Source organism: Pteronotus mesoamericanus, unplaced genomic scaffold, assembly GCF_021234165.1.
Source record: "Pteronotus mesoamericanus isolate MK-2021 breed Mesoamerican mustached bat unplaced genomic scaffold, CSHL_Meso_final contig_41, whole genome shotgun sequence".
Classification (NCBI taxonomy): Eukaryota; Metazoa; Chordata; class Mammalia; order Chiroptera; family Mormoopidae; genus Pteronotus; species Pteronotus mesoamericanus.
In genome coordinates this window covers 2,779,134-2,791,350 of record NW_026555152.1, presented here as the reverse complement: position 1 = coordinate 2,791,350, position 12,217 = coordinate 2,779,134, and the positions used below count along the sequence as shown (strand labels likewise).

The window sequence follows — 12,217 nt, the reverse complement described above, 5'->3', positions numbered from 1 at the left end:
TTTGGTATTGATGGGACAACAGGTCAGCATCTTACTCTCAAATGGTTCAGGGTGATAAACTCATTTGTACAATAATGTCCTGGTACCATACTTCCAACTTTTCTCTGTAGTTTTTTTTAAATACGGAAATGATTGCTAAAAACCGCAGCAGTAATTGAAGCCATTGTTTAAAACTTATACCAAAAAACAACTATTTTGAGAAGTATTTTTCACCTACATTCTTTTGAATTGCTGGCATAGGGGGTAATAAAAAGCAGAGGACTTTTCAAGTCAACGTGGTTATGGCTTTGAAATTCTCAGCAGACAATGCCTCTTCTTCTTGCCTACCCATGGCGGGGTGGGGGCAGCACCCACCATCCAGCCCCTTGGTTCACCCTGATTACAGTGGCAGATTCTGCTAACAACTTTGCCAGACTGTGTGCCAGAATCCCGCATGCAAGGCTGGGCCAGGGAACACTGGGACATTGACCAAAAAGGCCACTGGGGAAGCGTTAGGTTGTTACACTGTCCACACAGGGCAAGGTGCTATTCTTCCAACCCACAACTCATTTCACCAGGGGAAAAATAATTTGAAACATCTCTTGCGCTAATTAACTAACCCTTTTAGAGCCAAATGTGGCAAAGAAGGCTTTGACTTCTTAGCTCCTTATAAGGAAGGACTTCTTTTTTATTGAATATTAATATTCCTTATTTTATTTATTTTATTCTTATTGTTGTTCAATTACAGTTGTCCTCATTTTTCCCATGTATTCTCCCCTGCCCTACCCACCCCCACCTCCCACATTCAATCTTCCCCTTCGTTGTCCCTGTCCATGGGCCCTTTATACATACATATTCCTTGACTACCCTTCCCTTCCCTTTCTTTCCCCCATCATCCCTCTCCTTCCTCCCCTCTCGTCACTGTCAGTTTCTTCTTTATTTCCATGTATGTGGTTCTATTTTTCTTGCTTGTTTGTTTTGTTGATTAGGTTCCATTTATAGGTGAGATCATATGGTATTTGTCTTTCGCTGCCTAGGTTATTTTACTTAGCATAATACCATGCTGTTGTGAAAGGCAGGAGTTCCTTCCTTCTGCTGTGCAGAATTCCACTGTGTAAATGTACCACAGTTTTTTTATCTACTCATATACTAATGGGCACTTAGGCTGTTTCCAGCACTTGGCTATTGTAAATAACGCTGCTTTGAATATTGGGATACATAGGTTTTTTTGAATTGATGTTTTGGGGTTCTTATGGTATAATCCTAGCAGTGGAATTGCCGGGTCAAAAGGCAGTTCCATTTTTAGATTTTTGAGGAAATTCCATATTCTTTTCTACAGTGGCCGCACCAGCCTACATTCCCATTAACAGTGTACTAGGGTTCCCTTTCCTCTGTAACCTTGCCAGCACTTGTTTGTTGATTTGTTTATGCTGGCCATTCTGAATGGTGTGAAGTGGTATCTCACTGTGGTTTTAATTTGCCTCTCTCTGATGGCTAGTGATGATGAGCATCCTTTCATATGTCTCTGTGCCTTATATATGTCCTCCTTGGAGAAGCGTCTGTTCAGGTCCTTTCCCCATTTTTTAATTGGATTATTTGTCTTCCTGGTGTGGAGTCATGTGAGTTCTTTACATATTTTGGAAATCAAACCCCTGTCTGAGTAGCATCGGTAAATATATTTTCTCATATGGTTGGTTCCCTTTTCATTTTGCTGATATCTTCTTTAGCTCTGCAGAAGTTTTTAATTTGATGAAGTCCCATTTTTTTATTCTTTCCTTTATGTCCCTTGCTCTTGGGGACATATTGGTGAAAATATTGCTGCATGGAATATCTGAAATGTTTCTGCCAATGTTCTCCTCTAGGAATTTTATGGTGTCACAACTTATATGTAAACCTTTTATCTATCTTGAGTTAATTTTTGTGTATGGTGTAAGTTGGTGGTCAAGTTTCATTTTTTTGCATGTAGCTGTCCAGCTCTCCCAACACTATTTGTTGAAGAGGTTATTTTTACTCCATTTTATGCTTCTGCCTGCTTTGTTGAATATTAATTGACCATAGACACATGGGTTTATTTCTGGGCTCTCTATTCTGTTCCATTGATATATGTGTCTGTTCTTATGCCAGTACAAGACTGTTTTGGTTACAGTGGCCTTGTAAGATAGTTTGATATCAGTTATTGAGATCCCTCCTACTTTGTTCTTCTTTCTCAAAATTGCTGAGGTTATTTTGGGCTATTTATGATTCCATATAAATTTTTTAATGTTTGTTCTATATCTGTGAAATATGTCATGGGTATTTTAATAGGGATTGTGTTGAATCTAAAAATTGCTTTGGGTAGTATGGACATTTTGATATTGTTAATTCTTCCAATCCATGAACATGGTATATACTTCCATTTATTTGTGTCTTCCTTAATTTCTTTCTTCAGTGTTGTGTAGTTTTCTGAGCACAGGTCTTTTACCTCCTTTGTTAGGTTTATTCCTAGGCACTTTATTTTTCTTGTTGCTATAGAAAATGGGATTTGTTTCCTAGTTTCTATTTCTGATATTTCATTGTTGGTGTATAAAAATGCCTTCAAATTTTGAATATTGATTTTGTATCCTGCTGTTTTGCTAAATTCACTTACGAAGCCAAGTAGTCTGTTCGGTTTTCTATGTACACCATCATGTCATCTGCAAACAATGACATTTTTACTTCCTCCTTTCCAGTTTGGGTGACTTTTATTTCTTTTTCTTGTCTGATCACTATGGCTGAGACTTTGAATGCTATGTTGAATAGAAGTGGTGAAAGTATACATCTTCATCTTGTTCCTGATCTCAGTGGGAAAGCTTTTAGTTTTTACCTGTCGAGTATGGTGTTTGCTGTAGGTTTCTTGTGTATGGCCTTTATATGTTGAGGTATGGTCCCTCTAATCCCGCTTGGCTGAGTGTTTTTATCATAAATGGGTGCTGTACTTCATCAAATGCTCTTTCCCCATATATTGATATGGTCATGTGATTTTTGTCTTTCCTTTTGTTTATGTGAAGTATTAAGTTTATTGATATGTGAATATTGAACCATCCTTGCGTCCCTGGGATGAATCCCACTTGATCATGGTGGATGATCTTTTTAATGTATTGCTGGATATGATTTGCCAATATTTTGTTGATGATTTTAGCATCTATGCTAATTAGTGATATTGGCCTGTACTTTTCTTTCTTTGTTGTGTCTTCATCTGGTTTTGGGATTAGTATGATGCTAATAGAAAGAATTTGGGAGTCTTCCCTCTTCTTGGATTTTTTGGAATAGTCTGATAAGGATAGGGGTTAGCACTGCATTAAATATTTTGTAAAAGTCTTCTGTGAAACTATCTGGTCCAGGGCTTTTGTGTGCCAGGTGTTCTTTGATGACTGCTTTGATATCCCCAGCTGTTATTGGTCTTTTCAGGCTTTCCACTTCTTCTTGATTCAATTTTAGAAGATTATATGTTTCTAGAAATTTGTCCATTTCACCCAAGTTTTCAAATTTCTTGACATATAGTTGTACATAGTAATTTCTTAGAATTCTTTGTATTTCTGTGGTACCAGTTGTAATTTCTCCTCTTTCATTTCTGATTTTATTTATTTGGGTTTCCCTTTTTTTCTTGATGAGTCTGATTAAAGGCTTTTGATTTTGTTTATCTTTTTCAAGAACCAGCTCTCAGATTTATTGATACTTTGGATTGTTCTTTTTTAGTCTCTTCCTCATTTAATTCTGCTCTGATCTTGATTATTTCCATTCTTCTACTCAGTCTGGGCTGTGTTTACTGTTGTTTCTCCAGTTCTTGAAGCTGTAGGGTTAGGTTGTTTATTTAAAATATTTCTGTCTTTCTTAAGTAGGCCTGTAATCCTATGAACTTCCTTCTCAGGACTGCCTTCACTGTGTCCCATAGGTTTTGGACTGTTATGTGTTCCTTTTCACTTGTTTCCAGAAACTTTTTGATTCCTTTCTTGATCTCATTATTAACCCATTCATTGTTTAATGAATGCCATTCAGTCTCCATGAATTTGAATGTTTTTCAGTTTTTCCCTTGAGGTTGGCTTCTAGTTTCAAGCCCTTGTGATCCAAGAAAATGCCTGATATGATTTCAATTTTCTTCAATTTGTTGAGGCTTGTTTTATGACCTACCATGTGGTCTATTTTTGAAAATGTTCCACGTGCATTTGAAAGGAATGTGTATTTTGCTTCTTTGGTATGTAAGGTTCTGTATATAACAGTTAAATCCATTTGATCTAGTATGTCATTCAGTGCCACAATATCCTTGTTGATATTTTGTTTGGAAGATCTATCCATTGTTGACAGTGGGGTGTTAAAATCCCCTACTGTAAGTGTGCTACTGTCTATATCTCTCTTGAAGTCCTCCAACATTTTCCTTATATATTTAGGTACTCCTATGTTGGGTGCATATATGTTTACAATGTTTATGTCTTCTTGATGGATTCTTACCTTGAATATTATGAAGTGTCCTTCTGTGTCTCTTTTTATGGCCCCTATTTTGAAGTCTATTTTAGGATGAGACTTCCAATCAGGGTGTGTCCAAAGCTGTCCAACTACTTTGGATATATACTTCTGATCATAACAAAGAACCCCTAGGGTGTTGGTTATCATGAACCAGATCATTTACCTACTCACTCTATTTTAAGGACATAGGTGAGGTCTCCTCGCATATGCACAGAGCAGAGAGCATGGCAGCACCCATCCTTGTGGACCATAGATGATGTGTGACATGATGTCTGTGCCATGTGCGTGTGTAATCAGCATCACTTGACCTAAGCATAGTAGATTGTCAAGATGTTGTTCTCCTCCATGGAAGTACTTTGCGGTTGAGAAAGGGATCTTGCAAACAAAAGCAGTCTGCTCTTGCCCACAACCTAGGGAAGAGAGGCACAGATAAGGAGGTGGATCACTGGGCTGCTGTCATTGGCTCATCCCCCTCTGGTGGCCTAGGAAGCAAACCAGGACAGGGACAGAGTGGCATGCCCATCCAAGGGGGTATTGCATGGTTACTGTGCAGCCTCGGTCCCCTGACAGGAAACCCGCACTTACTCTGCAGTTGTCCAGTTAGAACAGCCTTCAGCTTGGTGCCTCCCCTATCCCATCTCAGCTCCCAGAAGTGCAGAGGCCTCAAGCCCTGATTGGCAGAAGAGTCACCAAGGGCCTTGTGAAAAGTTTACATCCTGAGCTGCTGCCCCAGGGGCTCTGACCTACCCAGGGTGAGACTGGAAGGGTGCCTGCTGAACAAACGTCCAATATTTTTGATGCTTGTGGTCTCTGGGATCCCCAGAGGAGCCCTGCTTTTATGGCAGGACCATAAGTCTGGCGGTCGGAAAGCTCAAATTGGCTTTCACAGCTCTTTGCGCACCAGGAGACCTTGGGCTTCCCCTCAATGCTCAGTGTGGTAGAATGGAAAACCCTTTACAAACTGTGAGGTCCTTCCAAAACAAGAGGGTCTTGCCCCCATTATGACATTAACCTTGATGCCCTCTCATGGGTGTTCAAGCCTTTTGGTGTCTCCTTCCTGGTTTTTACAAAGATGCTGTTCTGTTCCCAGCCTTCAACACAGCCAAGTGTGAGAAACTACAGAAGGAGAAGGAGGAGCTGGAGAGGCGGTTTGAGGATGAGGTGAGAAAGTTGGGCTGGCAGCAGCAGGCTGAGCTCCAGGACCTGCAAGGGCGGCTGCAGCTACAGTTCCAGGCAGAGGTGACGCGGCTTCAGGAGGAGCACAGTGCCCAGCTGCTGCGGATCCAGCGTCAGCATCAGGAGCAGGTCAGTGTGGGCTCTGTGCTCTGCCTCTGCTATGGGGGCATGCGTGGGGGAGGTGGCAGGGAGCAGCACTGCTTGAACCAGAAGTCCTATTCCTGGGTGAGCATCCTGTAAAGTTCCCTCTCCAACCTCATTTCTTTCTCCTGTTGCCTTCTTTCCTCCCCTTCAGCCCCTCTGACCTCCCTCTCCGTGTCCTCCGAGGCAGGCTTCTACTTCCTGCCTGGAATGCTCTCCCTCTAGATACTCCATGGTTCCCTCTCTCCTTCCCTTCCAGACTTTTCTCAAAAGTCACTTTCTCAGTGAGGCTTTTCCTCATCTCAAATTACAGCTCCTCCCCCCTACCACATACACACTCTTCCTATTCCTCCTTCCTGCAATGGCTTTTCCTCAACACTTACCACTGTCTAATGTATTATGGATTTTACTTTTCTATCCTATTTATCACCTGCACATTCCATGAGACAAACATGTGTTTAGTACTTGAGCAGCAGGCACTTCTGTTAACCCTGTACATGTACTAACGTATTTAATCCTCACAATCACCCTGCAGAGTATGTATCATTATTATCCCTAATTACGTGTGACAAAACTGAAACCCGAAGGTTAAGTAACTTGTGAGAATTTTCAGAGCTGCTCACAGGAAAGCCAGGGCTGAACACAATCTGTTGCAGAGCCACGCTTTCCAGCATGGAGTTGAAGTTGTCTCCAGGCTTACAGCTAGAATTTTGGTACCTGAGTGTGCCTGCACCAAGCAGTCTGTCAGCCTGTACTTGCCGAATGCAAGCATGAGTGCTGCTAGCTAGCCGGGTAGTCTTACCAGAGAAGGAGTTCATCTGGAAGAAGTTGAGAATAATCCCCAGGGAGCCTGTCAGGTGACAGCGAGTAAGAGCCAGAGGTGATTCTGCTTTCATGAAAACTAGTTCTGTTCCTTTCTTTTCTTCTTTTTCTAAGTCCCCAAGATATATTGCCATGGTACCCAACTTCTAAGCAATATATTGTTTCTCATGGTCTGCTTATAATGTTCCTAAGGGGAACTGGCCTTTGCAAAGAGCCCTCTAAATCTCACATTGTGGTGGGTGGCCCTTCACAATCATGAACATTTGGGCTGCCCTCCTCAGATAGTTTCCAAATAGATACCCTGGACGGTGACGGTCCCCAGAGGCTTGTGGATCTGAGGAGGCACAAGGAGAATTTCAGAGTAATAATAAGACCTGTTGTGGTAATGAGAAATCTCGTATCTGATGCATTTTATTCTATCCAGCATCTCCTTTTCTAGAGGCCTGTGGAAACCAGATATGCTTGACTGCTTGAGGTTGTTTAGACTTAGAGGCCAGGAAACAGATGAAGTTACAGCTAAAGTTACCGCTGCTGCTAAAGTCAGAAACTGAACCTGCAGCATCTTGCCTCCTAAGCTCAAAGAGGAGCATGACTTCTGTAAGCAGACATTGGTGCTGCGGCGGTCTGCAGTGTTAGCGTGGTTCCTGCTACATCCGAAACCTGGTGCAAGTATCAGCCTACTGTGTGTCTGCGTCCCTGGGTCATTCACTCCCAGTTTTACACAGAGAACATGTTTATGCTTGTATTCACTAAAAGTCTTCGGGTCCAAAGTTCTGGGCTGGTTGAGAAGGTGCCAAGAGGGGAGGATGGACACCAGAGGTTAGCTGCCAGGCAGGAGAACGTGCTTTGAGGGAGCTTCTGAGTGAAGGCTCCCATGCAGGTGCCATGTATGGAAACCACGGAGCTGAGGCCATTGCTGGGCACAGCCTTCCACCAGTGGTGTGCGGCTGGGGCAGGACACCGCCTCAGCACCATCGGTGCAGGAGCACAGCTGGGAGATGAGCTCTCACCCACCTTTAAGCTGAGACACAGATGCATTGAAGGAAAGGCCCTGACACTGAGAATGAGTTACGGAAGCTACCTATGCATACTTTAAAAAGGGCCGTGTCTTATGAGGGTTCTGAGTTCTGTTTTTTGGTCCTTTATGACATCAAAAGTGATTCATTTATTTATCCATTCACCTATGCCAAGAACATTTAGGGAATGCTCACTGTACAGAAGGCACTATATTAGGGCCCTGCCAGAGATACGAAGATTTATAAACCGTGGCTTGGTTGGTCCATGTCTCAGTTGACAGCCAGGGGAGGTTCTGAGAAAGTGCTCAAGAAACTATGATATTGGGTGAAAAGCACAGATGGTGTGTTTAGGGATTGAGAGTTTATGTCTCACTGTAATGATAGGGGACACTTTATATTAGAAATAACATCCGAATGCTTTGGGTCTTAGTAAACCTTGCCTATAGACACCCACTGGTTTGGGGTGTGGGTGATTTAAATCTGTGAATTATTCAGGCCCCTGATTTTGCCCCTGTTGCCAAATGTTGGCTGGGGGCCCGACCATCAGCTTCTCATCAGCAGAAGGCATAAGGCAGTGAGGGAGAAAAGGTAGGGCACAGCATCTGTGTTTTACTTTCCTGTAGAATCAATGCTCATTGGCTTAGTGCAGGAGGAGACTCACGTGCAGGCTGCAATGGAGATGGGTATGGTGCGCGGCATCTCCACACTCGGGTTTCTTTATCAGGAACAATTGCATATGGCAGTGCTGTCTTTATGGATAGTAACATCTCTGTCAGAAGTTATGCTCTCTAAGCTTTAAAGTCAAGTTAACCAGCTGGCCTCTTCTCACCCCCGCGGTCCCACACCAGCTGTGCAGGCTTTACTCAGATTGGGATGGGAGCTCACGCACCACGGGCTGACCTGACTGTGGTGCAGAGTCTCCCTCATGACAAATCCAGCCATTCAGTCACCTGGAGGGACAAAGACTATCTCCCTCTGCCCACACATGGGAACACTTGGGGAACTTGTGGCAAAACACCCCTCCTCATTCTCACCCCACACTAATTGAATCAGAATCGCTGACAGGGCCAAGTATGGCGTCTAGAACTGCAGTGTCCCCAGACTCAGAGCCTTGCTCTTCAGTCCTGGGGAAATGAGTAGGGGGCACGGCCTGGCTTCCTGGCTTCCTTTAGCGCCTTACAGATAGGGTCTGAATGTTATTTCAAGACTATAACTATAAAATGTCTAATCGGATTCAGCTCTCATGTCATAGCTAACTCTGCATTAATGGAAGCCTAATTGCCAGCACACAAAACAGATTTTCACTGTAAACACACAGGTTTTTCCCTTTTTGCCCAAAGACAGTGCCTTCCAGTTCTCCTCCCCCGGCTGCCTTTGGCTGTTCCCAAAGATACTCAGCCACAGAGCCTGACATTCAGTGATTGGACTCATGATCTTTGACCCCATTCCTCCAAGACCCAGTGGTCAAAGTCTAGGAAGTCATTGTAGATTCTTCTCAATAAAGTCTGAACAGAGGTGACTTCGCCCCCCCGGGAGCAGCACTGCTCCTCCTTGGTCATTTGCGTTTGCTTTGTGTCATATTCAGAACATCATTCTCCTCATTCTGAGGAAATCACCCTTTCAGACCAACTAGCAGGCTCCACATCCCCGCGCTTCATCAGAATGCACAGAGACCACTTCGTTCATCATCTTGCGTTGCATCTCCTTAGTCCTCCCACACGACCAGCACACAGCTGCCACCAACAGAAATCATTCTCTCTCTAATCAAACAGAATGAGGTCCTGGGGACCCTCAGTCTTCCAGCACCAGATCCCCACCCAGAACAGCCCACAGTCCCAGCCCCCTGGGAGGAGGCACTGTGGGAAGGTGGGGGTCTCTGCGAACGCCTGCTTGCTCTGTGTGGTGGGCTGTAGAGGGGGCAGAAGGTACATCCTGGAATGCGGCAAAGTGGGACTGGCTGCTCCAGGACACCTGGCTGCCCACTCTGAGAGATAGATACACAGACCATTGTGAGCAGTCATGGAGGGGAAGGAAAGGATATTCAGTAAGAGAGCCCTGCAGAGAGTAGATGGGTGGCTCTCTCTATCCCACCAGATAGGATATGTGTCTGGAAGGGAGGTAACTGGGAGTTTAACCTGGTATGTGTTTAATGAGTAAAGCTAAGATGACACAAAGCACATACATCTTCATTGCTTTGTAAGTTGTCTCTCAGTGAATTGCCAAAGCCTCAGATAATTGCACTTGGCAAATGGCTGAGTGAAGGAAGCCCACGGCTGTATCCTTACCCATCTGAGAGGGTGGCTTTCCAATCTTTTTATCTGCTATTGCTGAGACCAGCTGAACTGAAAGGCCCAGCGGGAATGGAGTCTGCTGTGGGAAGAGCTGCTTCTCCACTCGATGGGGGCTACTGGGCACAGTGACAGACTCCTCCCTGGTGAAACCCACACTTCTCTCTCCCTGAAGGAGGAGGAGGGAAATCGGTCCAGTAGTGGTGGAAAGGGGCCCCAAGTGAAGGATGTTCACCCAGCCTAAGTTTGCCCTGGCCTGACAATGAATCAAATGACCTGGTGTTTCCCTTCAGTCAGCTTGTTTGAATCCCCTCAAATGTCTGCAGAAGGTTTCAGGGTCCCCTTGGGCTGAGAGTTCTCACTGGCTGCTTCAGCGTGTGAGGCTGTGCTCTGGAAAGAAGCCAAGGACCATGGGAGGAGCAGTCATGGCAACTGATACTATGTATGTATGACAGGAAAGAGTATGGCCAATAGTATATAGTCTCTCTCCCATAGAAGGAACATTCTTTAAAAACCATAAAGATGTATAGAAACTTTAACTATTGAAGAGTAAGGATTCTTGTGCCCAAATCATGGCTCATCAGCTCACATTGGTTTCCTCTTATTACATATGGCCTTTCAGAGTTAAGGTATCAGTATTTCACTCATAAAAGCACCTCTGAGGGGCTGGAACAGGTAGATCATATCCTTCCATCATGCTAAATATATTGGACATGGTGTTGTGCCGTCACTAAATCGAAGGCCTGCCTCCCAACAAACCAGAAAGGCGTATGTTGAGCTTCAGACATAATGTAGTGCTGCCAGTCAGGGTGTCTTCACCATCAGGGACACATGAGACTCTTCTGGAACATGGCAATTTCTGTAAGAGCCCAATAAGTTGGAATCACTCCAAGGACTGATCAAAGGCTTTTCTTTAGACTGAACTGGGTAACAAACATCCAAATATTGTGTGGGTATTTATGTCTACAGACAGGGTATTCTTGGCTCAAGTGACATCAGTAATGAAACAGAAAGAAAATACAGTTTCATTTTTTTTAACCAGTGATTTATTTTTTAAGAAGCTGAAACATTTCAGACAAAGATTCTATAAAAACTTCATATAAATAGGAATTGGGTAGTTATATACTGTGGTAATCAGCCTTTCTGCTGAATGGAATCATAGTTCTGAGCCTTAGGTAAAACATTGTTTATTCAAGAATGGCCAGGAAGTAAAAGTGAATCATTGCATATCACATTCATTTTAAAATTGTGATGCAGCTTTTGTAACACTGAAAGTGGAGTTCATTGTTGGTTTTGCCAGTGATATTTCTGTTTTCATGGATAAAGTTCTCATTTATCTTAGGAGAGAGAAGTTAGGCAAATTTTTCATGCAATTATAGTATCCAGAATGAAAATATATCCCATTTTAAAATAAAAATACTCCCATACATCCATCCCACAAGTGGGCTTCCTTTCCTTTGGAGAGCCCTTCCCTTCAGATGAAAGGTCAGCCTATGAATTATCCCCAGAGAAACAAAGGACTCCACAGCAGCGGCTGAACATTACCTGCTGGAAGCAGTATGTTTAACTGGTGCACCGCTTAAGCAGCTTAGGGACCTGGACACATTTCCTGCTACCATGTTTTTCAAATTCCAGGTTTTGACACATTAGTAAGCCTACCAGCATTTTGAAATAAACGCAATAAAAATTAACCAGAACATTGCAAGTAGGAGGGAAAAGTATTGTTTTGCAACACTTTGGTTTTGTGTGTGCTGTATTACAATGTACAAGAGTATTTTTTGCAATGCTCACTGACAAAGCACTTGGAAAAACACTGTTCTGGTTTGCTAGTGCAGGGAGGGGTTGTTTTATGCAATCTGAGTCATGCATTTGAAGTTAAAGCAATAACCACAACAACAAAATAACAAAAAGAGTACACATAGTGGGGCTGGGGTAGAGATGAGGAAGGTTGAAAATAAAAAATCCTAGGCTGGCTTCGCTACTTGTGATTATTAAACTACTGGAAATGATCTGCAGCCAGACAAGCAGCAGCCCCAGCCAGGACCCAGCTCACATTGCTGGACCGGAAACCCAGATTGCAAGCTCACGGCTAGGAGGCAGGTACAGGGAGCACACAGTCTCCCTCTGCCTTGACCTTGGTGAGAGGTTCCTTAGGCACTGGGTGTGGCCTTGCTGGGAAGACAGCAGCGGTGTGTTTGAGGGAGCTTTGCCTTTGGAGTCAGAAATACCCGGTTGGGCCCAGCCTTCTGGCACTGCCCCTTACTAGGCCTTGGGCAAAATATTTCAAACCTCTATAAGCCTCAGTTTCCCATAAGA

The 12,217-nt window shown here is 43.6% G+C and overlaps 1 protein-coding gene across 1 annotated transcript in view; it reads left to right on the top strand.

Annotated features, from left to right (window-relative positions):
- MTUS2 (microtubule associated scaffold protein 2) overlaps positions 1-12,217 on the top strand; it is a 632,886-nt gene that overhangs the window by 603,691 nt on the left and 16,978 nt on the right. The window contains exon 10 of the mRNA XM_054577117.1: positions 5,549-5,763. Coding sequence (XP_054433092.1) covers positions 5,549-5,763 — 215 coding nt within the window. The remainder of the gene's footprint in view (positions 1-5,548; positions 5,764-12,217) is intronic.